The sequence below is a fragment of the Podarcis raffonei genome, chromosome 12 (assembly GCF_027172205.1).
Source record: "Podarcis raffonei isolate rPodRaf1 chromosome 12, rPodRaf1.pri, whole genome shotgun sequence".
NCBI classification, from domain to species: domain Eukaryota; kingdom Metazoa; phylum Chordata; class Lepidosauria; order Squamata; family Lacertidae; genus Podarcis; species Podarcis raffonei.
The window spans coordinates 10,745,610-10,772,517 of NC_070613.1; the positions used below are offsets into that span (position 1 = coordinate 10,745,610).

At 43.3% G+C, this 26,908-nt stretch overlaps 2 protein-coding genes across 2 annotated transcripts in view; both read right to left on the minus strand.

Moving 5' to 3' along the window:
- Positions 1-3,890: 3,890 nt before the first annotated feature.
- CRYGN (crystallin gamma N) lies at positions 3,891-13,135 on the minus strand. Its single transcript, XM_053410145.1, has 4 exons — positions 12,766-13,135; positions 11,942-12,190; positions 8,569-8,714; positions 3,891-4,107 (listed from the first exon to the last, which is right to left on the minus strand). The coding sequence occupies exons 1-4, from the start codon at positions 12,784-12,786 to the stop codon at positions 3,972-3,974; spliced, it is 552 nt and encodes a 183-aa protein (XP_053266120.1). The 5' UTR covers positions 12,787-13,135; the 3' UTR covers positions 3,891-3,971.
- Positions 13,136-15,460: 2,325 nt separating this feature from the next.
- Positions 15,461-26,908, minus strand: part of RHEB (Ras homolog, mTORC1 binding) — a 28,736-nt gene continuing 17,288 nt past the window's right edge. Inside the window, exons 3-8 of the mRNA XM_053410144.1 lie at positions 26,560-26,627; positions 23,785-23,867; positions 19,931-19,987; positions 19,774-19,821; positions 18,048-18,129; positions 15,461-15,956 (exon numbers count right to left, since the gene is read on the minus strand). Coding sequence (XP_053266119.1) covers positions 15,864-15,956; positions 18,048-18,129; positions 19,774-19,821; positions 19,931-19,987; positions 23,785-23,867; positions 26,560-26,627 — 431 coding nt within the window. The 3' untranslated portion in view covers positions 15,461-15,863. The remainder of the gene's footprint in view (positions 15,957-18,047; positions 18,130-19,773; positions 19,822-19,930; positions 19,988-23,784; positions 23,868-26,559; positions 26,628-26,908) is intronic.

The following is a 26,908-nucleotide window of genomic DNA, read 5'->3' on the forward strand; positions in this document are numbered from 1 at the left end:
TCTTGTAGTCCTACTAGCGTAATTTGTTGATTACAGTTGCTCTTCAAATAATTCATATACTTCTTCCAATCTTCTGTAAATCTCTGGTCCCACATGTTTCAAATCTTTCCTGTCATTTTGTCCAATTCTGCATAGTCCATTAATTTTGTCTGCCATTCTTCTTTCATCGGAATTTCTTCTTGCTTCCATTTCTGGGCTAACAATACTCTTGCCGCTGTTGTTGCACATAAGAACAGTTTGACATCTTGTCTATTAATGTCTTGGCCTATAATTCCAAGTAAAAATGCTTCCGGATTTTTTAAAGAATGTATATTTCAACATCTTTTTCATCTCATTATATATCATTTCCCAGAAGTTCTTTACTTTCTTACATTCCCACCACATGTGATAAAACGTTCCTTCTTTTTCTTTACATTTCCAACATTTATTATTTGTCTTATACATTAGTGCAATCTCACTGTCGCACTGCACCATCCAGATAAGTTGCAGCGGTGCTGGTGTTCAGAGGGCAGATCTGCCCCTCCACAACAGCTGATATTGGTAGGTTGGGCCCAGAAAAAGAGACTGTGCCTATAGGAACCACTGAGAAAGATATCCTGCCCACGTGGCACCCAGAACTTCGGCTCAGCATTTCTCCTTGTGCTATGCAAGCTGAGGACAGCAGGCACGAGTTCACTTGCAGGGCAGAGTCAACCTAAGGTTAGCCGCAGTGGAGGAAAGGGATTCATTACAGAATGCATTCAGCATGGATGCCTTCCGTCCTGTTAAACACCCGCATTTTGCAAGAGTCAGCTGATGATTATTATGATTATTATTTCTAGCACGGAGCGAGTTCTTCCTGTTTTAAATCACTGGCTTTCTCTCCCACTTCATTGCTCTCCGTTCCTAGTCCCAAATGACAACCTCCTCAAAAAGACGGAATAATAAGAAATAGGTCACTGTTCTATTGAAATCACGTCTGCGAAAAAGCCCAAGCTGCGAATTGCTGATGGATTAGCAAGGCAAGAGGTCATGCTGGAGCCAGAATGTACGGTTCTAAACAGAAATATTTAATGGCACTTTGAGCAATCAAAAAAAGGAGACTAGTGAGCTACGCTGGCCCTGAACAGAATGCAGTTTGCAAGTGGAAAATAATTTTAGGAGAGTGCGGAATCGGGCACAGAGCATCAGTGCCTGAATCTTGCATGTTGCAGCCCAAGGGGCGATATTTTTCTAGATGAGGACATAGAAATTTTCTGACATTGCTTGGGAGACAACTCCCTTAGCCATGGCTAGCTTTGCAAGGGGGACAGTAGAGAAAGACAAGAGGTTTTAGTAGAAGATGGGTAATGGTCAGAGGTAACTGGGGTTCTAGTTATAAAACATCTGGAGGGTCATAAACGCTCCATCCTTGATGTAATTGGAGGTGTAGTTTCTTCAGAGTGCTGGAATTTGCAGCTCTGTGTGTAGATCATTATTATTTGGGGAAGACTGACTGCTTACGGGATGCGGGTGGCACTGTGGGTTAAACCACAGAGCCTAGGACTTGCCGATCAGAAGGTTGGCGGTTTGAATCCCCACGATGGGGTGAGCTCCCATTGCTCGGTCCCTGCTCCTGCCAACCTAGCAGTTCGAAAGCACGTCAAAGTGCAAGTAGATAAATACCGCTCCGGCGGGAAGGTAAATGGCGTTTCCGTGCGCTGCTCAGGTTTGCCAGAAGTGGCTTAGTCATGCTGGCCACATGACCCAGAAGCTGTATGCTGGCTCCCTCGGCCAATAAAGCGAGATGAGCACCACAACCCCAGAGTCGGCCACGACTGGCCCTAATGGTCAGGGGTCACTTTACCTTTATGACTGCTTACATGGCATAATGTGCCTTATCATGTGGATAGAATATGCTCAGAGGCTCTGTGTTCTTGATGTCTGACAGGGGAACTCTTCCTTGGCTTCCTGCCCCTTTCTAGGTCTGGAGTCTTCCTTCTGCACCCAGACCCCTCCGCATCTATACAGCCAAGGGGATGAAATGTGCCATGAAGTGGACTTTGACCAGCCATTAAGGTCCGTGATGGCTTTGGGACACTAGTTCACACGCTCTCTCACACTGGCCTACCTCACAGGGTTGTTGTGAAGACAGCATGCAGTAACTCGGGTGTCTGTCAAATTTTTAAACATAGTCTTCACCACCTCAACTTTCTGTGAACTCTCCAAGCGCAGTTCATGGCTGCTGCCAGAGCACGGCAGATTTCCTTGATCTTACAGACATCGCTCCCTGCTTCTCGTTTCCTTGCCTCCCTGTCAGCCTGCGCTTTGCTGCAGTTCAAAAGCGGCATTAATGAGCAGCAGCGGCAGCACGGTGTTGCAAAGAAACCCTGCAAGTTCTGCTGATTTGAGGCTGAACTGTCACGAACAACAGACACCTCCCTCTTCTCTGTGCTCACAGACAGGGTGAAGTCCGGGGCAGTGGTTTGTGTGTTTGTGTGTTTGTGTGTGTGTGTGTGTGTGTGTAGGAGCAGAACCTCCATTTGCCAAGAGCTAGCTGCCCATCTGCCCTCTAGAACTGGCAAGCCAGATAAGATCCCCGTAAAAGTGACAGATCAAAGTAGCTAATTCATCAGACTCTCCAGGAGATTAGCAAGAGTGGCTTATAGCAGCGCCGCCCGCCGCCAGCATTTGTGGGCATCCATCATGCAGATGAGTCTAAACCGGCAGTGGGGGAACTTTTCCAGCCCGAGGGCCACATTCCCTTCTGAACGACCTTTCAAGGGCCGCATGCCAGTGGTGAATGGGAGCAGAGATAAAAGCAGGCAGAGAAAGTCCTCGGAAGTGGATTTAGGGCAGTGCGAGCGGTACGGCTGCAGGAGTGCACAGCCGAAAAGGCGCCCTCCCAACGCCCGGTAGGGGGCATCAAATAGCCTCATAACAGGGTGGCATATGACTAAGGCCCACCCCTGAAGTCCTGCCCATTTGCACAGTAGGTTCGTTTCTTCACATGCCAACACACGACTCTCTCTATCCTCTCTGTCTCCAATATAGGAATGGAAGGACACATCCCAGCCCAGCAGAAGCTCTTGGAGTGTAAAGTGGGGGCCAGTGAGGGGTACTTCCTGGGCAGAAATCCAAGGGCCAGGGAAAGGGGCCTGGAGGGCCACATTCAATCCCATGCCTGAGGTTCTTCACCCCTGGTCTAAACAGCCAATGGATGATCTTGCAGAGAATATCGTGCAATGCCTTTAAGAGCGTGGTCACTTAATGTTGAATGTCTCCTATGCTCCTTTGAGACCTCATACCAGGGTCAGTATCAACAGGTGGCTTCCTCTGGCAGTTGCCCCAGCACCTTGCAAGTCTCCACACCCCACCCCGCCAATACCAGCACCAGGTTTCTTCTATTATTATTATTATTATTATTATTATTATTATTATTATTATTATTATTATCAGCTAGTCTTCCCTGCCATTTTGACTTGCTCCCATTCCCGACGATGCAGCCGTGCTCTCGATTTCAGAAGCCCACGTCGTGTTGAAGTCCATCACGAGTCGATTTCCTTTTTCATCTTGCTTTTCTCAGAGGGCATGTGCTCACTTTTACATTTAGAAAGAGGATGTCTAAACGGTCTTATGTGACAAAAAGCAGCTTTCCGTGCCCCTGTTAAGGGTCGTCAAACCCCGTAATTATATTTACATCATTAGAGCTCAAGTAACAACCTCCTTACCCATCTCTGTATCTGTATATTGTGAGCCTTCAGAATGCACCATTCCATGAACAATGGCAACTTATTCTCCCCAAACAGAATCACCTCCCTACCTCAATTGGCTGGTCCATGTCGGCTACCCATACAGTGCGCTATCAGGCCCTGGACTGCTTAAGCCAGTGACCTTCCTGGGCATGTGGAGGAATGCAAAAGAGGCACATCGGATTTCAAGTCTTTATTATTTCACATTTCTAGAGACCAGGAGGGAAGGGTCCAGACTCTCCGTTTTCACCAGGCAGTTAGCTAAAAATAGTTGACAACCCTTCTGATTGACTGGATGTTTGCACAGGCAGCTTGCCACTCATTGCAGCTGCTGTAGTCACCTCTCTCGACCACATACATCTGGCCACGATAGTTAGGTTCCTCATACAACACCCATCTGAAACAGAAACAAAATGTTTTCTAGTCAAAACACTCCAAGCCACATTCAGAGATGGTTATGGTGCCATATTGGTTTCCTCCAAACAGTTGGCATTTGATGTTAAAAGTTGATCACGGCTAAAATTCTGGTGGCTCTGAGGTGGAGATGGACTTGCTCCTTTTCTGAATGATTGGTTAACCAAAGGTTTAGAAAGCAGCAGTGATGAAGACATTAAACCCAACATATGTATGTCTGGGAGATGGCGGACAAAAAGCAGAAAGAGTTTTTTAAAACAACTGATCACCGTTTATTCACCTTATAAATACAGTTTAACAAATGCGTTAGTATGCACAACTCCCATTTGTTTAATGTTTATCTTGCACATATGTTTGTATTTAATGTGTTTATTTTAGATCTCTGTTGATTGTTTAATTGTGTTTGGGTGTTTTGGAGATACTGAATTTGTAATATGTTTTGTTATAAGTTCATTGACCTAGACATCAATCAAATTTACTCGCTCAGCCAACCCCCGAAGTTCTTAATATTGAGAACGTTAATATGAAAAGGATGCAGAAAATATGCTTTAAGATATCCTCTTTTTCATAAATACATCTAATAAGAGACATAGGATTTAAGAGACCAGTCCACATAATTTCTGGCCAGAAGTTCTATATGAGCACTGGGGTACATGCCCCACCACATATGCTCTATTCTAGTTGTGCAGAAGAACCCATCGCTCAAGGCAGGTGGTTGTCTCAGCACCAAGGATAGCGCCTAGTGAGCCATTTGCTCTAAGAAAGGCTGGAAGCAAAGCTAAACCTTTTGAGCCTCTGCCTGCTGCCCATCTCTCCTAGGCCAACCCTCTGAGCTACAGACGGGCACTTCTGTACTCTCTGCCCTGCCCACCTGGTGCACCTCCTGTGCCACTGGACTTTCAGAGTACTGTGGGAGGCACTTGGTTCCTCAGGCCCAAAGGAAAGCACCTGTGAGGGTTTGCCTCTGGTTTTATAGACCCTGGGTGCTGTGGAATCTGGCAATGTAGAGGTTCAGTTGTTCCTTGACTCCCTGCTGAATTCTGGGGTCATGACTAGGGTTGCCACCCATCCTGTATAATATGGGTCCGTCCTGTATTTCCATGTAATATAAATGTGAATAAATCCTATTTCTTAAAACTACGACAGTCTCCACTGTGTTTTGATTCTCAAAGGAACACAGATCCTGGGTGAGCGCCTGGAACCCCCTGGAATCTTGCCACGGCTTGGCAGAGATTGGGGATGGTGCCCAACTTTTGTAACAATAGAGACATACCTTGGTTGTCAAACGCCCTGGAACTCGGACATTTTGGCTCCCCAACTCCACAAACCCGGAAGTGGTTGTTCCAGTTTGCAAACGTTCTTTTGGAACCCAAACATTTGGCGGTGCTTCTGCAGCTTCTGATTGGCTGCAAGAGCTTCCTGCTGCCAATCAGAAGCCACAATTTGGTTTTCAAACGTTTTGGAAGTCAAACAGACTTCTAGAACGAATTCCGTTCGACTTCCAAAGTACGACTGTATATCCGTCAACTGAGGATAACACTTCATGCATCTGACGAGGTGGACTTTATTTCATGAAAGCTGATGCTGTAATAAATATGTTACATCTTCAAGGTGCCACAGGACTTTCACCTGCAGGGCTGTTAGGGTTTTAGGAAGCTGCCTTGCTCCAGGCCAGACGCTTCCTCCATCTAATCCAGGAGTCGGCAAGGCTTAACGGTCATGGGCCGGATCACTCCTGCGGAGATCCTTTGTGGGCCGGGCCAGCGCAGCACGACACCGGAAATCGCTTCTGCGCATGTCCGCGACGCCTTAAATTGCTTCTGCACATGCCCAGACGTTGAAAATTGTGCCTGCACAGAAGCGATTTCTGGTGTCTGGGCATGCGCAGAAGCGATTTCCGGAGCTGCAGAAGAGAGTCCCCGCACCGCACTGGTTTAGCACAGTGCGCGGGGACTCACCGAGCAGGCAGCTCAGCTCGGGGGTGGCTCGGGGGCTGGTTAAACGGCCTCCATGGGCCGCTTCTGGCCCATGGGCCCTAGGTTGCCGACCCTTGATCTAATCCACTATTGCTTCTCTTGTCTATCAGCTCTCCAGGGTTTCAAGCAGAGGGTCCTTTAAAATAAAACAAATAACAACAGCCTTGCAGTTGCCAAGCCTTGAAGAAAAGGCTCCTCCCTGGCCACAGAGTACATCTTGCAAGCACTTTGGGCATTTCAGCCAGAGAGCCCAGAACGGTTGTCACCATCCTGCTTCTCCACCTAGCCGCAGGAACTACCACCATCCCAATCCAGACTGTGGCCCGTAGCATCTGTCAGAGCACCAGGTTGGGGAAGGCTGCCTTTGAAGTCCTGCTTTTTGCCCTCCTAAGAGATGTTCCCTTGGCACGGAAGCACGAAGCAGCATGAACCAGAACTCCAGCTGTGCCTCACACAAGCCAAGCACTCTCTGGCTCGGACAGAGGGCTCCAGCTCTCTCCCAGGCACGCACATCCAAGTCATGCCTTCTGATTGTGTTTGTTTGTCCAAAGGAAGCGCATGGTACCATGAGGTCAGAGAGATAGTGGGGGTGGAGAGAGAGAGAGAGAGAGAACGAGCCAATGACATCATAACACAACAACGCCATCACTGGTGAAAGGGTGAGACACACACGATGATTTTTGTTTTTTTCCACCCCCTCAAGAGAACATTTGTTCCTGGTCAGAGCGATGATGGAAATACAACCCTGCGTGATCGCCGGTTTTCAGGGGAAATGTTTTTGGGACAGAGGGAGGGACAGCAAGACTGTCGGCCTCTCCCAGTTTGGCACTTCTAGAGCAAAGGATCAGAAAGCAAGAATGCGAGAAGGAACTATAGTGGGGAAGCTATAATTGGTGTTAATCTTTTCCAGAATAAAGAGGCTTGTTAAGCTGATCCTCTCGTGCCACATGCAAATGTTTTGTTTTGTTTTTGCCTCAGATGAACATTTATGATGGAACTGCTGGATTGGATATTGCTAACTTGCAATTATTTATTATTACTACAGTAAGGACTCCACACATAGACCCAAGCCCAGGGTTGGTGGAATGTCAGGGGAGTAGAGAGCTGGGTTTTGGTCTCTTTTAAAAGGGATACCCTGTAGATATGCAAAAAAATAGAAAAAGTCAATAAATCAATAACTGTTCATGGCTTTTTTGAAGAAAGTAAATGGAAGCTGTCATACTGACACAGACAATTGGTCCATCTGGCTCTGTGTTGTTTATGCTGAATTTGAACTGATCAGCAGTGCTTGCAAACCCCATTTTTTTCAACCAGCCACATCTTTTCCTGCCCCACATCTGACATCAGGTGTAGAGGAAGTGGATATTAAGTCCTAGACCCAACCCTGGAACATACAAGAGAGACAAGAAACCCACTTAGGAGTAGGTTTAACCTGTATGGGGGGGATGACTGAAGAAGGGTAGGGACTGGTAAAAGCTACAGAAAGCAACAGGGGCCCATGTCTGTGGGTGGTTATTCTGGCATGGAACTGCAGAGTCAGAGATGTCATCATCTATATCAGGGTGGTGAGCCCCCTATCTCCCTTCAGATGTGGATGGACCAGCTCCCATCATTGCTGACCTTTAGCCATGCTGGCTGCCAGGGGCTGATGGGAGATGGAGTCTGGCAGCAGCGGTGGGCAATGCATTTCTGTGGATTCTGCCACCTGGGGCAGTTGCCTCATCTTGCCACAAGGGTGGGCCAGCCCTGACCCCAACAGATCTTGCTTCCCCTGTCGGTTTCCAGAGGAGACCCAAAGTCCAGCACAAAGCAAGACATCTCTCTCTCTCTCTCTCTCTCTCTCTCTCTCTCTCTCTCTCTCTCTCTCTCCCTCCAGCTTTCAGCTCACACACACAACTCTGGCTTTGTTCTCTCATCTATCAGGCAGGTGAGGTGGGTAGCGAAAGGCCTGCCCATTTGTTTCTATGGCAACAGAGCTCACCCTTTCGAGATGCAGACGATGGATACTTAACTGGCCAGTCAAAGGTACTGGCATTGACAAACCTTGACAAAGGAACTTGTTTGGCAAGTTTCCTCTTATGTACTCTATCCTCACAGATGCAGTTGCAGGTTCAGAAGGGATCCAGTTTCATCCAGACTGACCAATCTAGCAACTACATCAATAGCAATCTGAATTATCCAAGTGCTAGTTACGTAGTGGAAATGGCACCGTACATGCGCACACACAGACACAGAGAGATGAGGAAACAACATGCTCAGGGGAACCCAGAGAGGCAAATGACTCACCCCCAAAAGAAAACAGCAAGATGGGGGCTGAGTATGCTCAGTGTGCAGGGAATAGGAAAATGGTGGCAGCTGGAAGAAGAATGGAATGGAGTACTCTGAAGAGGGCTAAAAGGAGGATTACATGCGGCAACCCTTTATTGCAGGTTGCCCTTGTATTATTTTGACACCCGTGAGTTACTTACGCTCCATCCCCATAGACTTTGATGGCGTTGATCCAGTTTTTGGCCCAGCCTTGCCTATGCAGGCAAGAGCAATCTTCGGTGAACTCCTGGCTGCGACCACTAAAGTGTCTGCCCTCGAATACTTCGATCCGGTAATTCTCGCCATGCTGTTGGCAAAGGCAGGTCAAAATTAGCTTCATGAAACAGCAGGGGCAAAACCCAGAGACACCTCGCTTTTCCAAATTCACACTAAAGAGCTTGGTATTGCGAAATATGTGTAAAAATGTATATAGAAAAATAACATTTGCACCCTTCTCTTCTTCTAAGGAGCTCCAGGCAACAGAGAGGTGTTTTTCCCCCCTTTTCATTTTGACCCACAGGTGAAAGACAGAAATGTGCCCTAGGCCAGCCAGTGAATTCTGTAGCCAGCAAAAAGCCACAGGTGGAAAATAGGTTCAGCATCAGCCCTCGCCAGCCAGCGACTGTTTCATAACTTTAATATTTATTTTGTCTACTGATTTAAAAATTGCTTTTCCACTTTTTGAAATCAAAGCAAGATCTCAAGAAGGTGGTTAGCAGCAGACATAAAAATATATATCAATAAAAATGTATTAAAACATTTATTTAAATAAGCAACACGTTGTCCCCCTCCCCCATACTATATACAAAATATGCCAGTGATTTGTGCCCTAAATATAGGAGAAGTAGTGCAGTGTAGTAGTTAAGAGTGTCAGCTTGGGATAGGACGATGTTTGCAATTTATTACGCACCCTTTACCTTCAGGTCCCAGGGTGGGCTACGACAATTAAACCACAATATTAATGTTTTTTTAAAAAGTTTAAAGCAACTTTAAAATTCAGGAATAAGGTGGGTTCTAAAATACGCATCTCCAGTGTCAAAAGCCAAGATAAACAAATGTGTCTTCAGCTAGAGAGACTCAGGTTCAAATCGGTTCTGAGCCATGAACCTCACTAGGGAATTCTCTCCCTCAGAGTAGCCTATTTTGCAGGATTGTTGTGAATTAAATGAAGGTGGGAGAGAAGGACCCGTCACTTTACAATATGAGCAACATGCCTGTAAAGATGTGGTCATGCTAAGTTCTCCAGGAAGTTAGTACTTTTCTTATTATTGTTGTTTTCAGTGAGTAATTTAATGCCAGACTATGAAAGTGTTCAAACTTCAGCTGAGATGGGGGAGAGAGAGAGAGAGTTTCAGACCATCCTCAAGTGCCCTTTAGCATAAAACCTGCACCGGAAGAAATACAAACCACGAAACGACCACGCACAAGGTCAAGAAAACAAGGCCACAAGAATGCCACTTTTGACATTTGCAAGAGAACCAGACATCCATACATGGGAAATGAATTAAGAACCCCACGAGGAACGAAACTATGAGGAGGAAATTCCAAAACACACATCTATTTGAGACTGCTTCCCTTAAAACAAACAAACAAAATAATAATCACATTTTCCCTGTTCCTAGTCAAGTCTGTGGTTATTTATACAGGATAGTTGTGACTTTATTAAGCAAGGAAAAGAAAGAAACACACATGCCGCCCGCTTTGGTCTCCAGTATCCTGTCTATGCAATTCTTGGAAGGTGAACTGAGGTAAATTGCTTTGGGAATTTCCCTCTCCTCCCGCCGGTAGGTTTGGTAGGTATTTGTGAGGGAGTCTGCAGACAGGTATAAAGTTCTTTTTAGAAAAAAAGAAAAAGAACCAGCAGACAGAGGACATAATATATTTATAAATGGAATCATGTATGAGAAGACTTGGCTGAGGTAGAGGAAAGCTTGTGGCATTCTTTTGGCGGTGGAATCTCAGATATGCCTGAAACATCTGATAGCAGACCAAAAAAACAACCAAAGAATAGGCTCTCCCGTTCCCCATCTTGTACATACAGATGCACAAATACACACACCTTCCACTGCAATACAAATTTAGTCTGAAGACAGGAAATAGTAGTTAAAAATTGTTGAGGGTACTTTGAGGGAGGGCTCCATTCCTGTGGTGTGTATGTGTCTTATTATATTAAAAATATTAATTTTTTTGCTCTTCAGCTAGTAAGTTTGCAGAATGCCTTACAAAAAACGTCAGCAGGAGAGCTAACCCATTAACAGCACAATCCAGTACATGTCTAAAAGAAGTCCCATAGAGTTCTATTGGTTGTTTCCAACTTAGATTAGAGCCACTTAATAGGCATAAGATAGTCCTGCCCATTAAGTACAATGGGTCTACTCTGGAGTAGGCATCACCACCCCAAGTTATTGCCAAGAGACTGAAGTAAGACATATCTAGTGGATCTTAATGATTAGGTGGGGTATTCCTTCAGATACTTGGGTTCCAGGCCATTCAGGGCTTTACGCACCAATATTAATAAGTTTATTCGAGCCTGGTAATGCACAGAAAGCTGCTGTGGGGACTAGCGAACCAACTGGAGTTTGAAGAAGACAACAGAGGCTTAGACAATAGAAAATAGTTGCCTTACCATGCCTCCTCAGGTGACAGCTTAGAACTGATGAGCAGCCCCAAGCAATGAACTTGGTCCTTCAACCACCAACCCACAGAACTACCATCTTGTTGGGCTTCAGCTTCAATTTATTGGACCTCAACCATCCCAATACTCATTCCAAACACTGGTCAAGTACTTAAACAGCCTCTCCTGATTCGGGTGAGATAGACCACTCTGTGATCTTCAGATGTCGGGCATCATCACTGAAGACTGGGGTATCACCAACGTATTGATTGTGCCTTGCTCCAAATCCCTGGGTGACTTCCCCCAATGACTTCATAAAGATGTTAAAACAGCAACTTGGAACACAATGGAACCCCGGAGGACCTCACAGTCCAGAAGCCATGGGGCTGAGCAAGGGACTCAGGTTCCTACAGGTAGGAACAGAACCACTGGGAGACAGAGGCAGCAGCCCCTAACCCAGAAGGATGCCAAGGCCCAGGAGATACAACGTTCTTGTTCTTTGTCTTGCTTGATCACATGATGATGGCACAAAGACCTGGGCTATGAAGGCAGTGTTTAATCCCCTGGAACAGACAAGCCTGCCCAGGCATGCAGAATCCATGTTTTAAAATGTTTTTAGTTCATTGCAATTAAAAAAAATGTTTTAAATAGTAGTTTACTATTTTTACTGGTAATTTTATTGTTTTATACTTTGTAAAGTACTTTGAGGTTTTTATTCTATCAAGAGGTGCATGATTTTTTATGAAAAGTAATAAATTATGACCGTTCTGGCAAGTTGTTAAAACATACGATGATCCTGAAGACATTCCAGACATCCTCCCAAAGGGCAAGAGTGACAGACACCTGGAAACAGAGACTCCCTGTGATAAACAGGACCTGTCCTGTCGCTCATCAACAAAAAAAAAAAAAGGAGCACTAACCATCCCAACTGGCTTGCAGGATCCCATTCGGTCATTGTGCCCGTTCCAGCGGTGGAAGCCAGGGTATTCACCATGCTCCAGGATGTACTGCTGGCCTCGGAAGTCTGCGAGGCTGAAACAGATCCAGGCTCCGCTCTGCACACAGATGGAATTGACTCTGTTCATGAAGCCCCGCTCCTGGAAGTTGTCGCAGGGCCCGCTAACCTCCAGCTTCCGGCCTGTGAAGCATTTGCCTTCATAGAAAGTGATCTAGAGGAAAGAGGACGTTCCAAGGATTGAGCTACGGCCACTGCGAGGCCCCACGACCCACCGGTATTCCAAGCAGATGGAATCCGCTGCCAGACGGATTTAATTTTGCATTCAACGAGAGAGTTCATTGAAAGCTGGAAGTATTCTTTTAATGAGACATTACAGCTTACAACACTGTGTGTGGCTAACAATGCAACCTCTCGGGGTTTTCTTTTCTTTTATAAACATCGTTTTTTCAAATTGTGTATTTAGATTAATTAAGACACACTCCATTGTATTTCCCAATCCTCTTTATCCTCTTGCTTTCATATGCTTTTCCTTCTCTGGAGTTGCCAGATTCCTTGCGCTTTAAGGAATGCTCCTTAATTTCAGACCACCGCAGCTTGTGTGGCCCCATCCTGCAAGGCAACACAGCCCCACAATGTTTTGGAAAGCGTAGCTCCATTAAGCCATCCTGTCTCCTGTTGGCATCCAAAGCTTTTATTTTTCCAGCTCATCTCCTCCTCCCTCTTTTTTTTTAAAAAGCCTCTGATCTCATACATAAGCAAAGTTACAAAAAGGAACATGTTACTTACTTTTCCTGAATACTGAGACATGTTTCACTGGCAACTGCTAGCGCAGAGGCAGACTCCCAAATGGGATTTTCAGAGTCACGGGAAGCTCTACTATATATCAGCAGCAGGGAGACCAGGTTGGGTTTGTAAGGCCTGCCAAACAATGCACACTGGGGATGGTTCGTGCTTAGCTGGCAAGAACGGCATACCTCTCTCTCTGCTGATACGGGAGTTTTAATTTAATCCAGACAATTTAACAAAAGAATCACTCGTTGGGGGATTTGAGCAATGAGCATCGAACATTTACAGTTCCTTTTAGAGAGAAGCTTTATTTATTAGACGAGGTAACAAGCCAATTTTCACCTGCTTTTCCTTTTAACACAGCACACGTAAGCCTGGAGCCCATACAGTGAGAGTTCAGAAGATGCCTTAGAAATTAGGAATGTGCCCTATACTCTATTTGTCTGTCTAGTCCAGCATTATCTGTTTTAACTGGAAGTTATCTAAAGCTTCAAGTCTCTTTTTCCTCTTCCTTCTTTGCCCCCTTTTCCTTGTCTCTCTCTCTTTTTTTAAAGATTGCAAGCAAGGACTGCCTTGTTTTAATTGTATATAAGCCACTCTGGGAGCCTTTTTAGCTGGATTCTCAGATACAAATGTACTAAATACAAGTAAAGGAACCCAAGATCCTGGATATGAAATACACTGTATGTAAAGTGTAGGAACATAGGAAGCTGCCTTATTCTTATGAGAATTTGCATACCGCCCTCCATCCAAATATCACAGGGCAGTTCACAACATAAAAATGCAAGATAAAAACACTAAATACATAAATGCACAAAACACAGGCCTGAAGGATGTTTAGAATTACATCTGAACCAGACTGCAGCAACAGCCAACATACAAACGCGGACTTGCCCTTCTTTAGGGGAAATGGGATCTTCTGCTCTCAACTAGAGGCTTCCAACAAGTGTTCCAAGAAGCAAATTCCTCTGTGGCTCTGCAGAGGCTAGCTGTGTTGTACTCACATTTTCCTCGCAGAAAACAAGCCCCTATGGTGTATTAAAGGACAGAATGGATATGTTCAGAGCAGAACCTTCTTGCTACCATATCATGCTGTCCTGCTTCATCAGAAGACCTCATTAAACAATAGTGGAACCAATTTCATGTTAAGCCAAGCCCTGAAAATACATTTCTATTGCCAAGCTTCAAAATAATTTCCACATTGCATATGTACACCCCCCCCCAATTCTATATGGCTTATAAACGCCCTGCAGTACTATAGTTAATTCCTATATAAACCAGCAGATATGGAATGAGATCAAACTGGCTCAGCAAGTGCTATTTTTGTACCAGCACGCAATTTATTAGCAGGAACATTTTATACATTCAAAGCTCTCTAAAGACAAAACTAATTAAATCATATTACCCCTGGGGAAGGAGCTAATGATAATCATTCCTTTTTCACAGTTGGGGAAATTGGGCCAATGGGAGGTCCCAAGCCTCAAGAGGGAATTAATGGCAATGGCAGACTTGAAATCTAGCCCTCCAATGCTTGTACTAGGCCCCCAGGTGCCAGACTGCTTTCATTGCTTGGATCTTGGCAAAGCTTGCTGGATGGAGAAATACAATGCACCATGCAGCGTGCTTCCATCGTGAGCTCGTTATTTTACCGGTATTACCATTTTGTCTTCACAATCAACCCTTCAGGTACAAGAAGGCTGAAGCTGTGATTGGTCACCAACAGGACGCATGACGAAGCAAGGATTTGCGCTCATTCATTCATCCAATCCAATTCTACCTACTGCAGAACCCTTGTTCTCAGATCAGAACTGAACTATGCCATTTGAAAAGGGGGACCCCCTAGCATGTTTCAATGTACGCCCAATATTAAATGTGGGCAGCTGACGGAAAGGTTTATGATTGGCTGCTGTGGAGTATCACTCACTAAGGATCCTCAACTGTGGGAGAGGGCTATTGACCTCGTGTCCTACTTGTGACCCTCCCAAATGCATTTGGAAACAGAATGCTGGATGAAACATGCCTCTCCTCTGACCAGCAGGGTCCTCAAGTTCTTATGGCCTTTGCTTTCATTATTAAATTAGTACACCCTAAAATTCATGCAATGGTCAAGACACTTTTCAGAATAGCATAGAGCGCAGCAACCCAACTGAAGTAGCCCAGCCTGTTGAGATGTTGAACATTTTACTACACATCAGCTTGGCCACCTAGTATATTCACAGCTTTCCATTTTTTTGTGTACTATTTTTGGATGACGAGGAGTGCTGTGACATCTTATTGTGGAATGAAAGCTTTAGGCCCACATCAAATGAGTGAAGAGGATGAAACTGGATCGTGCTGGCAGGAAAGTGAGGAAATATACTGTCAAGGGGGGGCGGACCTGGTTCACAAGATTGCGTTCAAAAAGATAATATGCATTCAGTTCACCCGTTACTGGAGCAGTAAATATACCATAATTATGGCCAGTGGGAGGTAATATACTGCTCAAAGTGCAAGAACAAGCCATAATTCTTCTTCAAAACCTGGAAAGTACAACCAAATATGTTAAATTCAAAAACTGCAGTCTTTTCCTGTAACTGACCTTTGAAAATGTTCTGTTTAAGCATTCCATCAAACATTTGGCGGCATACTGAACTAGGTATTTTTCAGAAATGGCATGAAAAAAAATGTAAAGAACCTGTTAAGCAGTGGGCACACAAAGGTTTGCAGCTATTTTATTTACAAGTATACATTTAACACAAAGAAACACCGATATTCAAGCCTAGTTAATAGTAGTGTAACAATATGCATCATCTGGATGATTATTCTAACCCAACTACATTGAAAAATTAATGCCAGTAAAATTCTTGGTCATAATATTAAGAAATACAATATATAAATTGAAAATATGATTGCTTAAAATTTGAAAATGGAAGTGAAGCCTTTTTTTTTTTTTTGCACAGGAGTCAGAGTTTAACATAATCTGAAGGAAAAGTCTCCAACTGACTTTATATTGTTCAGGTTAACAGAAGAAGAAAAAGCGTAGTTTCGCTGTGAGGGGGAACAGGCAGTTTGCTTCTTAAGGTAGAACATATTCCCAGTGTTCAGCCTTCGGTGGGCAATCACATCACCGAGCATGAAGACTTCCCTTGTGAAGATGCCCCGTCAATTTTCTCTGCCTCCAAAATTATCCTTCTGAAGACGTCCACAGCAGTCTGGAAAGAAGGCAGAGGGGCTATTAAGAATCTGAAGCACTAGAAAGCACAGCAGCCACTGTGACTGTTTTAGAATAGCGAACAAGGATGAGAAGAGGAAAGGTGACGACATGCTGTAGCTCAGCATTGCTAGCATGCCTGAGATGGATATGCACGTGACACGATGCAAAAAATCAGGACCGCCTAATTTCCTCACCCAACTCTCATTGCTAAACTCTGACCTGCAAGCCTTCCTTCTTCTTGTAATATGCAAGTGATGCTCAACATGTGAAGTGCCTCTTGAGCCAACATCGCTCAGAATGGGCCTTGTGTACCTTGCACAATGCGTGCGAAGATCACCGCAGACCACCATGCTGCTGAAGTTTCAAGCCAAAGTGTGAATCGGGTGGCTTTCCAAGGTGTAACGAAGACCTCTTTGTTAGGCCTGGCATGAGACCAGTGAAATATAATAGTAATTTGGTTTCATGCCTACTTGTTTTGCACTGTAAGTATTGTTACCTGCCCTGAGCATTGGGAGTGGAAAGATTAGCAGTCTCATCTCAGAAGGCTACGAGGCTATTTCAGGGACCTGAGCCTGAATTCATAACCCAATAGTTATGTGAAGAGAGCTACAGAGCTGGAAGCTATGAAGGCCAGGGAAATGTTTCTGAGAAACTAGAGGGCAATGTCAACAGATGCTAAGAGGCAGTTGACTCAATTAAGCTCCAGGAGCCGCATTTTGGTTTGGAGAAATAGATGCTTTTCAGAAGGTACTTCCATTATTCTGAGCTAGAAGGTAGCACAGAAAGGCACCCAAATATATAAGGACTGAATAGGAAGAACTGTCCCCTGAACCAAAATGCTGCCCTTCAGTATCTTTATTAAATATATATATATAATCTCTTATCACCTAGTTGCTATTGATGTTTCATTTTTCGTGTTAAAAGCTCTTTTCCTCTTGTACTGAAACTTGTTAAGAATTTTTGCCTGCAGAAGTAATAGTTGCAGGGAAAATATAGTAAAGAATGAAGAAGTAGATGTTTTGGTAATGAGAATGCTGCAAATCATTTGTGTGAAACTATCTCGGCATTTTTGAGTTGGCACACTTGGAGAATCCAATGCTCGTCTTTCTGTTTTTTTCTGTTCATCAAGAATCATTTGCCAACGAGGTACAATTCTGAACTGGGCTTGCTTCCAAATTTGCTCCAGTGGATTCAAGCAGTCCCTTAAGCATCTTAAAAGTGCAATATGACAGTTAATTGAACATTGCCTCATATAATGCCAGATACGTACTGTATCTCATGTGACATTTAAAATCCAAAATCAAATGAAAAGGGTATTTGTCAGTATAATGTTTCCCAGACACAAATTGTCCACAAGTGGTCAATTAACCTAATATATTTCCTCTGCAATTAGATTTTTTGCAGAATCCCAAATAGCTTGCTCTACAGAAGTTTCACCTCTACATGCTGTTTCTTTGCTCCTGAAGGTAGACAGGAATGCAATTTTATTGAAACATTCAGATACCCTCCCCGATATTCTGAAACAGTAATTCAGCTCCCATTTTAACAAGGAATATATGATATGCTGCTTTAACTCAAGCTCAAGTCTAAAACTGCCAGTGCTCTTTTTAGCGGATCCTTTCATCTTACAAAATTAGGGAGGCTCTTCATCTGTGGTGGCAAAGCAAGAGTTCACCCTACCTCTGCAGCTTAAGGATAAATTGATGCAGTCATGCAACGAAGTCTATGGAAAATACATGTTTTAACAAGGTTCCCAGTTTGCATCGCCCATAACTAATCTTGTTTGTTTGTAGTTTTAAGTGGCTGCATTGATATGACCGCATTAATCTTCTGATGACTGTAATATTTACATGACAGTCTTGTTGCCTGAAGATTTCATCATATGGTGACATATCACAGTAATCTCCAGATCAGGAACAGTCAATGGGATGCAAACACCCAAGTGATGACTTTGCCACTATGCAAACGGTCATCAGCAAGCTGTAAAAAGCTGACTCGGGCAGCTCTTCTCCCATTTCCCTGGAAACACATTCATAATTAAGCAGCAATTCCTATTTCAACTTCAACCCTTTAGAAGCAAATTGGCTACCTGGTTTTCTTTAGCAGAAGATTCCAAGAAAGCTGCATTCCAGGATTCTGCTAAAGCTTTCCCTTCTTCATAGCTGATCACCCTGAAAAAAGGAAAGGAAAGTTATTTATAGTGAGAGCCCTCTAAATTAAAGTTCTAACCATCTGACTGCTCGTCGTACTGTATTATATGTAAGATTTAGGAGAACTCATCTAATAGATCCAGATATGATATGTTTACAGTTCGGATTATCAATGTTTCATGGAGAAGGTTTCACATCAATTTTCAATTAGAGCAAGAAGCAGGTGATGCCTAGTTTCGAAGGAAGGGGAGCTGAGTGTATTGTTGGAAGTACATAATGAAAGCCAAAGCTTAATCAGATCACACAATAACATTAAAGCCCTGCTGATCACACAGGTTTGGAATCAACAACACAGGCACCGTCTCTAACAGCAACTTCACAAGCACTACATTGCGTATTATTTTGGGTACAGCAACTTTGAAAAACAACTAAGTTAAGGCCGTGCACATTTAAAGGCTAAGCAACGTCCCATGGGTGATCAACTAGGTAATAGGGTATTATTTGGACCATCTCTCTTCTAAGAGTAAAATTTTAGTAGTGGCAGCAATATAATTATTCTGTCTATTAAGAATGTAGGAGAGCCTGCTGGAACAGGTCTAGGGCATACGTAGCCCAGCATCCTGCTGCCACAGTGGCCAGCCAGGCACCCATGGGAAGCCAGCAAGCAGGATTCGGGCGCAAGAACACTCTCCCTCTCTGCTGGTTCCAGCAAGTGGTATTCAGAAGCATAGGGCCTCCAACTGTGATTGGCAGAGCACAGCCACTGTGATCACCATAGCCTTCACTAGTTTGTCCAGTTCTCTTTTAAAGCCATCCAGGCTTGTGGTCATCACTGCCTTCTCAGGCAGTGAGTTCCACAGCTGAACCACGAGCTGCTTGAAGGAGTATAACCATATTACCACAATTCTGAGTTTCTGTGTCACCATAAATGTGTAAGTGATTATGATGGCAGGTGAATTTTTACACCAATCAGAAAAAGGGGACTGGTAAAGATTATGGGAATTCTATGGGAATTTGACAGTAGTGAAATTAAAAATCAACTTTGCCCCGACAGTAGTAAGATCCACCAGAGGATCGGCGGACAAATATCCGGGCAACAGGTTACCCTCAGGCAACTTTACCTGAACCTGACCTGGCCAAAATGCTACATTTAAAAAATAATTGCAACTCTAAAACCTGAAAGCAATACTCAAGTACCAACCCAAGTAGGATGACCTGAGCTCTTTGGAGGAACAGCAGGGCACAAATGTGACAAATATAGTTCATTCTTGGCTTCCTACATAACGCTTCTGCAGATAAGTAGGTCATCAACTGACCAACATTCCAACCTTAGTTGAATTTATCAAATAAAAGCCAGGAATAGGAGTTGGAATGAGGCAAGCTGTGGTATCTGAGGTGATGTATCAGAAGGAAAGGTAGTAAATTACAAGCACATTTCAAGGCATAGGACTGCTACAGCTATCTGCAGACTGTTATGCTCAGAGAAGCATATTCTTCTCGGTTCTACAGAAGTTAGACCCACTGAAATGAATAAGTAATGAATCAAGGCCAGTAACGTCTATTAATTTCAACAGGCCTACTCAGAGTATGACTGGATACAATGCACCACAACATTTTAATCTTAGCAGGGTTGCCTTAACTCATCTCAAGAGAAATATTCCATACCGTTCCATGTGCAGGTCCTTTTTATTTCCAACCAACATAATGGGGATCCTATGGGATTAAAAACAACACAAATCACTTTCAGAGCAGAAGCTGATGTCTGCAGAGTAATACGACAGCAAAATGAAACATGGAATGAAATGAGAGTGTTACTACTTACTGGACTTTTCCCACCATATCCAATAACTTGCCATGGATAACTTTAATCACTTCAAAACTGAAAAATAAAAGGATGACATCATACACGCCCTCCAACGTTGCACCCTCTGGCATTTCTATCCCGCCCACAAATAATTCTACAAAGATCAAAGCCACAAGCAAACACTACTTCATTTAACTACTGGGAATTCTATTTGTCTGGAAAACCTAAGTGAAGCCCCAATGCCAATGGTATCTCATCATGTTTGCACAATTAAAAAATGAGAAATTAAAACCTGCACCCTGGCTTATACATGGCAAGCAAGACATTACTTGAGCTGTGTATGAATTTGATTTCTTTTAAACAGTAAAAGGTGATAAAGTTGAGCATCAAACACCATAATTATTTTAAGTTACAAACTCAGGGTTAAAGAGGCTGTTTCCAAAACATAACACGAACCTGATACTGTTATATACCAGGTCACTTCCAAAGCAGTTTATGTTCTGTGTAGGCTGGTTGCACAAGCCTCACTGAAAGGAAGGGAGAATTGCACAACTGCAGTGGGAGTGCATGCACAAGTTTCCACCACAGTGTGACCTTGACCATGAAGGACAACTGGGTCAATGAGGTCAGGACTTCATTTTGGCACAGAAAAGTAAACAGAATTGGAGAAAGCCAGAACTGTCATTGTAACAGTTTGATTGCTCATGTAAATGGAAGACAATCCATAAAACACCAATGGCAGAACTCCAACACAGCACAGTACAATCTAAAAACAATTTGCTGACTGAAAAGGGAGATGCACAAGGTTCTGCATTCACCCTGCTCCTTTCACCTCCCACCAGCAGGCCAAGCTCATATCACCCTACGTTTTATGTACGGACTGCAATATTTACATCACTAATTCCCCAAGCCCTTGCCCACTATCTGTATCTAACACTGGGGGGAGGAAACTCCAGCAACTTCAACCAACTACCCCATGTCTTTCACCTTCTCTACTCAGCTGGTCTGTGTTGTGCTTCAGGCACAGCCTGAACTTGCTGGTGTTTGCTTCACATTTCAGTGTAGACTGAGACATACAACCACTCACATTCCCTTCCTACGGCTTGCACTGCAAGGTGTTTAGGATTTGCAGAGCTCACCAGTACCAACACCCGCCAAGGCTTGGCCTCCTTCACCCCCATGAAACAACTTTACACATAAGACAGAAATAAGAGATCACGTCGGAGACATGTGAGACATTAGAGTGGAAATATATTTGCAAGTCTCATGTTCCTCAAAAACAGAAGCAAAATTACCGCGGAGGTACAGCTTAAGCATACTCTCCAGTATTGACAGTTATCAGGACTTTACAAGAGAAGTAAATGCAGAAGTTGTCCCAGTGTTTATTCTTTGTGTGTGATAATACGGTTAACTCCAGGAAAACAAGGCAGGATCCAGAGGGCTGTAAGTGGGCTCACATTTTTAGGCCTCTCTACTGACTACAGCCCTCATGCCCCATTCCAGCCACTCCTGAAGTGTTTTTTTTTGGGGGGGGGTTGTTCTCTGGAACAACTTTCAATATAGCACAGTGGGGCCACAGCTGGAAGTGAAGATTAGCAAATATCATGTACAGAATACGGATGCAACACAGTGCCTTTCCAATCTACTTGAGGCTCCTGTAATGCAGTGCATAGTAATGCGCTGGCAACTGGGTAATGGGCAAGTTAGAGAGCAGCTCAAGACCCAAGTGCTCTTCCCTCGTGTGTGGCTTATGGCCCTATCATGTGGGAGCAGAACACAAGTCCAATTTATGTCTGATAGCTTAAGGTGTAGAACAGCAGATTGGTGAATAAAATATTCTTAAAGGGCAAGAGATCACAACAATGCTGAGACATATGACCATGCCCTTGGAGACTCGCCATAATGGGTATGAAGTTCACAGAGGCCACAGGCACAAGTGACACTAAAGCAAGCTGTGGGGCTCATTTTAAGTAAAACATGTGTGTGCTTGTGCACACAGATCTCACTTCGCTTCTCCCTTAATTGAGCAGGGAAACAAACCACAGAGTGGCTGGCTTTGCATTGTGTCTGTATCAGCACTTGTGGTTTGCTTTCCTCTAGACAAACCATGACTGGGAAGTCAGGCTTCGCATTGCGGTTTGTTTGGAGAGAAGTACACCACAAGGACTTTGTTCAGAGGCAACTCCAAGCCAGCTGACCTGGGACTTCTTTAGCAGCTGAACTAAGGGAGGAGGTGAAGTGTTACAGTTAAAACTAACCACATGGCTTGGCATAGCATGTGGTCACCATGACCCTCCTCCTATTCATTATGGCGAGTCCCCAACAGCTGTTGTCTCCTAACAATATTTTTTTCAGTCTGCTGCTCTCAAAAGGAAGTTAGAAATCACCTACACTTATGTCTGTGTGAGAGGACAGTACCACAAGGTTTGCAGAATTATTAATTTGGAAACTTAAATTAAAACATCAACATTTTTATTAAGACTGCAAACAGGCTTAACAAGAAGCCTATTTTAAAATTCTCTATTAAAAGAAAGAAAAGCAAACAAATTGCTATCCACCCTGCGGCCAAGAACACACACATATGAGAAAGTGATAATTGAGCCCATCACAGAAAGCGGAGCTCAAAGAATGGAAATTTCCAAAGCAAAAGAATGCCTCAATACTGACTTCAAGAGCCAAGGTTACACAGTCCAATAAACTCTTGCCTTCTGCTATCCTGTACAGAGTGTCCACATACACTGCCCCAATAAGGAGATCTGTCTGAGTCCTCAGAGCATACTGCAAATGGATCAAGGTTGCACTCTCATTTTTCATAGGCTACCAGGCAGCTGAAGGTTGGTAATGCCACAAAGCAACATCATAAGTGAGCGAACTCAACGTGAAAGGCTCTATATTCCATTAGCAATCCTTTACCCACAGTAATAGGATTTAGGTTATCAAGCACTAATGGCCTTGAAATTGTGCCAAGATTTCTCTTTCAGGAAGGCAGAAGGGCTAATATCAAATGAGTGGAAGATTCAGCCTAGGGACAAATTCACAGACCTCACTTTTGATACCCACTGAGTTGTGTGCAAGTTCAGTTCTAAGGCTTTGCAATATTCATTTCAAGAGATGAACACAAAGTTCTACTCAGGGTTCACCCATTGAAATCTATCGACCCAAGTTAGTTTTGCCCATCAATTTCAATGGATCTGTTCCTACGATACCAGAATGCTTGACACATGCACATTAGTAGGTTGCAGCTTGGTTACCACAACTTTGGATACCTATACACCAAGCATACTAGTGTGCATTTGCAGAGAAGGCAGCAAAACAATACTGGCAGGTACCATTGTTGCACACTTGAGAACAAAATTAATTGTCTAAGAAAGTAAGTAAAATAAAACTGTATTATATGGCAATATAGATTTTTGAGGAATTTTTATACATATTCAATAGTCAATGTATATTTCTGAGCACAAAACCTACTGTTTATGAAAGAGCATCAGTGGAATGTGTCACTTGTTAGCTGGCTTGATGACAAAGGCAGAGGAAAGGACCACAACTGCCTGAAATACTATTCTGTTTTTTCTTCTAGGTCTTACAATTTTTCTTCATGACGAGCAAATGGATGCTGCCCTTTTATAGTACTTCTCAATTTAGCTTGCACTTTATGGCTCCCAGAATGTCAGTGAGAGGCAATACTACTTTGAAAGCTAATAAATAAAAACTCAGTATGTTTTTATGGCACTCAATCCATGTCCTGCAAAATATTTTTTGGTTGTGTTTGCACCACATTTTCAAGCAAAGTAGGGAGACTAAAGCAGCCAAAGTCTGAAACAGCTCTAAATTAAGAAACTGCCTTGATAGCAGGAATTGGAGGCATGTCTTACCTTTTTATTGATGTGACTGAGTAAACAAGAATGTATCCATTAATGTCTATGGAGTACGTCTGAGGAAATATTGAGTATTCATCCTGTTGGAAGATAAAGCTGCACGTTAATGTTTTGCTGCCACACAAGCTCATTAGTGAGCTTGAAGAACTGAGTTAGGATTAAGCGCATTTAATCCTTGCATTGTTAAAATGCTGTGCATGAACGTACATGTACTGACTTCCTTTCACTGCTGTCTTGCATTCTAGTGAATTTTTTGCATAGCTGAAGGATTACAAGTCCTCTACAAAGGTCTACAGGAGCAGTGCCACCGCTGAAAATGGAAGGCACCAAACAGGAAAGGTGACATTTCATGGGCATGATGCACTCATGCACTCACTATGCATTTACAAGAACAGCACTGAATGTGAGAACTGGTAACTTACAATTACTAAACAGTCCTATGGGAAGTTGTCCATTAACTTTGACACACTGTGTCAAGACAGACAATTTTGGCATTTAAACCTATCAGTATTATATCTGTTCGGAAATTGGACATCTACTTAAATAACTTAGAACATGCTCAATACTCTTGCTCAATACTGTTTAAGATGCCAAATGATCTTTCGACTATGAAGTACTGCAAATAGTAGGTTATCAACAAAGCACTGATCAAATTCCATTTTAGCTTCCACAGATGTGAATACTAGGATCTCTCATTGCTCCTTCAGAATTTAAGGTAACTTTGACTTGCTTGGAAGAAGGAACTTTCTTAATGACAATGCAAGCAGACAAATTCAAAACAAGGTTCTGTTTAAAGATTTTTATTTTACTAATTAAAATACAATTCTAAGTACACAAAAGTAAACACAATTTCCCTCATCTTTCCTGTGACTTTAGGATGTTCACCGAGGGAAAGTTTCCCATTCACTTCTCCCTCCTCAAACCACCTATGTTCCCACAAGTGTCTGCCTGAAGGGTCAGGAATTTCTCCTGGACAATGTGAGATGAGGTCCAGAGGGGCTGCTAGGGAAGAGGGGAAATGGGAATTTTCCTTCCATGAACTTGATTAAGTTAAAATGATGAAATTGATAAAATAAACAACTTATGTAGTTTTATTATTGTGATGAGTATGTTGTGGATTTGTCATTTCACGCATTTAGTGTTGGGTGCATTTCACCATTAATACATGAGCCCCCAGTGGCACAATGGGTCAGTGCATCTTGCTGTTAACCAGAAGGTTGGTGGTTTGGGGTGGCTGTGGGCAGGATTCCTGCATTCCAGTGGGGTTGGACTAGATGACCCTTGGGGCTCTTTCCAACTATACAATTCTATTATTCTATGTTCCTGCTCATCTTTACTTCATTTTATGGGATGCCGAGATGAACTTTGCACATTGAAAATATAAATATGCTACAACTGACTTAAGCCTTTGGAAGGCTTAAGTCTATGCAGGGGAAGTATTTTGCTTCAGATAGGGAAGGTAGCCTGGAAACCAAATATGCAGCCATTTGAGGCTCTGTTACCCCTTGATGTGACTTGATATGGCTTCCATGAGTTTTTCTGTGGCTTTAAAAATAGAGAAACATCTAGATGCCCTTGGTTTCCGAGGCTACAGTTGGGACGATGGTTGGGGAAGAGCCTAATCCTGCTCAAGGTCAAATACTGCCAGACTGGAAGATACCAAGAAATTATTGTACCTTCGGTTAAGCAGTAGCATTTTGCAAATGTGCTATAGCATATTTGAGCAAAAGGAGATGTTCTTGTTCAACTCTCAGCAGGTCCCATGCACAAAGACATATGCTACATTTTGAAAACTCACAGCAGCCTATTTATGCACAGGAATAAGCCCAATGCTCAAGGCTACAAAATAGTTTTCCCTACAGGGAAAGAGAAGTTCCTGCTTTGCTTCTTTTGAGGTTTAGTAGTTTCCTTCCTCCTACTTGCCTTATGTCTAGGGTTGCCATATTTTGAAGAGCAAAAAAGAGGGCACATTTGCCGGCACCTAGGCCAGGGAGGAGGGGGTGCGGGAGCAGGCGAGCACTGGAGAATGCTGTGGGTGGGCATGTGCTGGATTGACATCAGAGGGCACTGGGAAGGGACGTGGCCAAATTTGCGCACGCAAAATGGGTGTGTGTGTGATACATACATACATACATATGCCTCTCCCTCTTTGGGACGTGCACGAGGTGGTAGTGGTGGTAAGGCATACAAAATAATTAATTAAAAAGCCCAGGAAAAGCAATAAAGCGAAACAGCATCTTTTTATGTAGGAGAAAGAGAGGAAGCAAGACATTTTGGCAAATTCAAAAAATCTGCCAGGACAGAAATTTTACACCTGAAAAGGAGGACATGTCCTGGAAAAAGAGAATGTATGGCAACCCTACTTATGTCACGAAGGATTGTGAGAAATACTTTGTGCAAAAAGGATATTATCTACTGTCTTATCAGCACACTTGAGATTAAACCCAAATCAATAACCACATATTTCTCTCCTTCACTTGAATTCCCTCTATAAATGGCAAATTCATATGACAACTTTAGATTAACTGCAACTATGATCTTTCTGTGCTTTAAGCAAGAGTAACTGAGTTGGTTATGAAAAGGTACTTATGATCTGCTTCTTCAAAGATTTCATACAATCTGTAACCAGACAATATAGGATGAATCACGTCTAATTTCTACTTGAAAATAATTAAAAGGGCCATAGCTTTCTCTCCTAAGTCTTTTAAGGCTCCGTACCAATTTTAGGATATCAACACTGGAAATACTATCAGGGAAACAAACATTACTTACTTGGCCAGCTGTGTCAACTACTTGAAGATGATATTCCTGCCCATTTACTGTAATCAGCTTTGTGAATGCTGGACAAATGAGAAAAAGGGCAGTTCAGTGCTTCACAAGTCTATCACTTCAGTTCAAACTGGCCATTTTACTCTTTAGCAGAATAAAATAACCTGGGTTTCATTGGCCAAATTTGCACATCACAGTTAACTATTCTTAATGGATTAAAAAGAATGTAATCTATGGCTTACCATTATGTCTGAACCAGAGGGTGCGGTTGGTTTTACCCAAACACAAATCATGATTTGCAAGTCAAAAACAAACCTTGACTTATAGATCATGGTTTGAGTGAAATACTCCA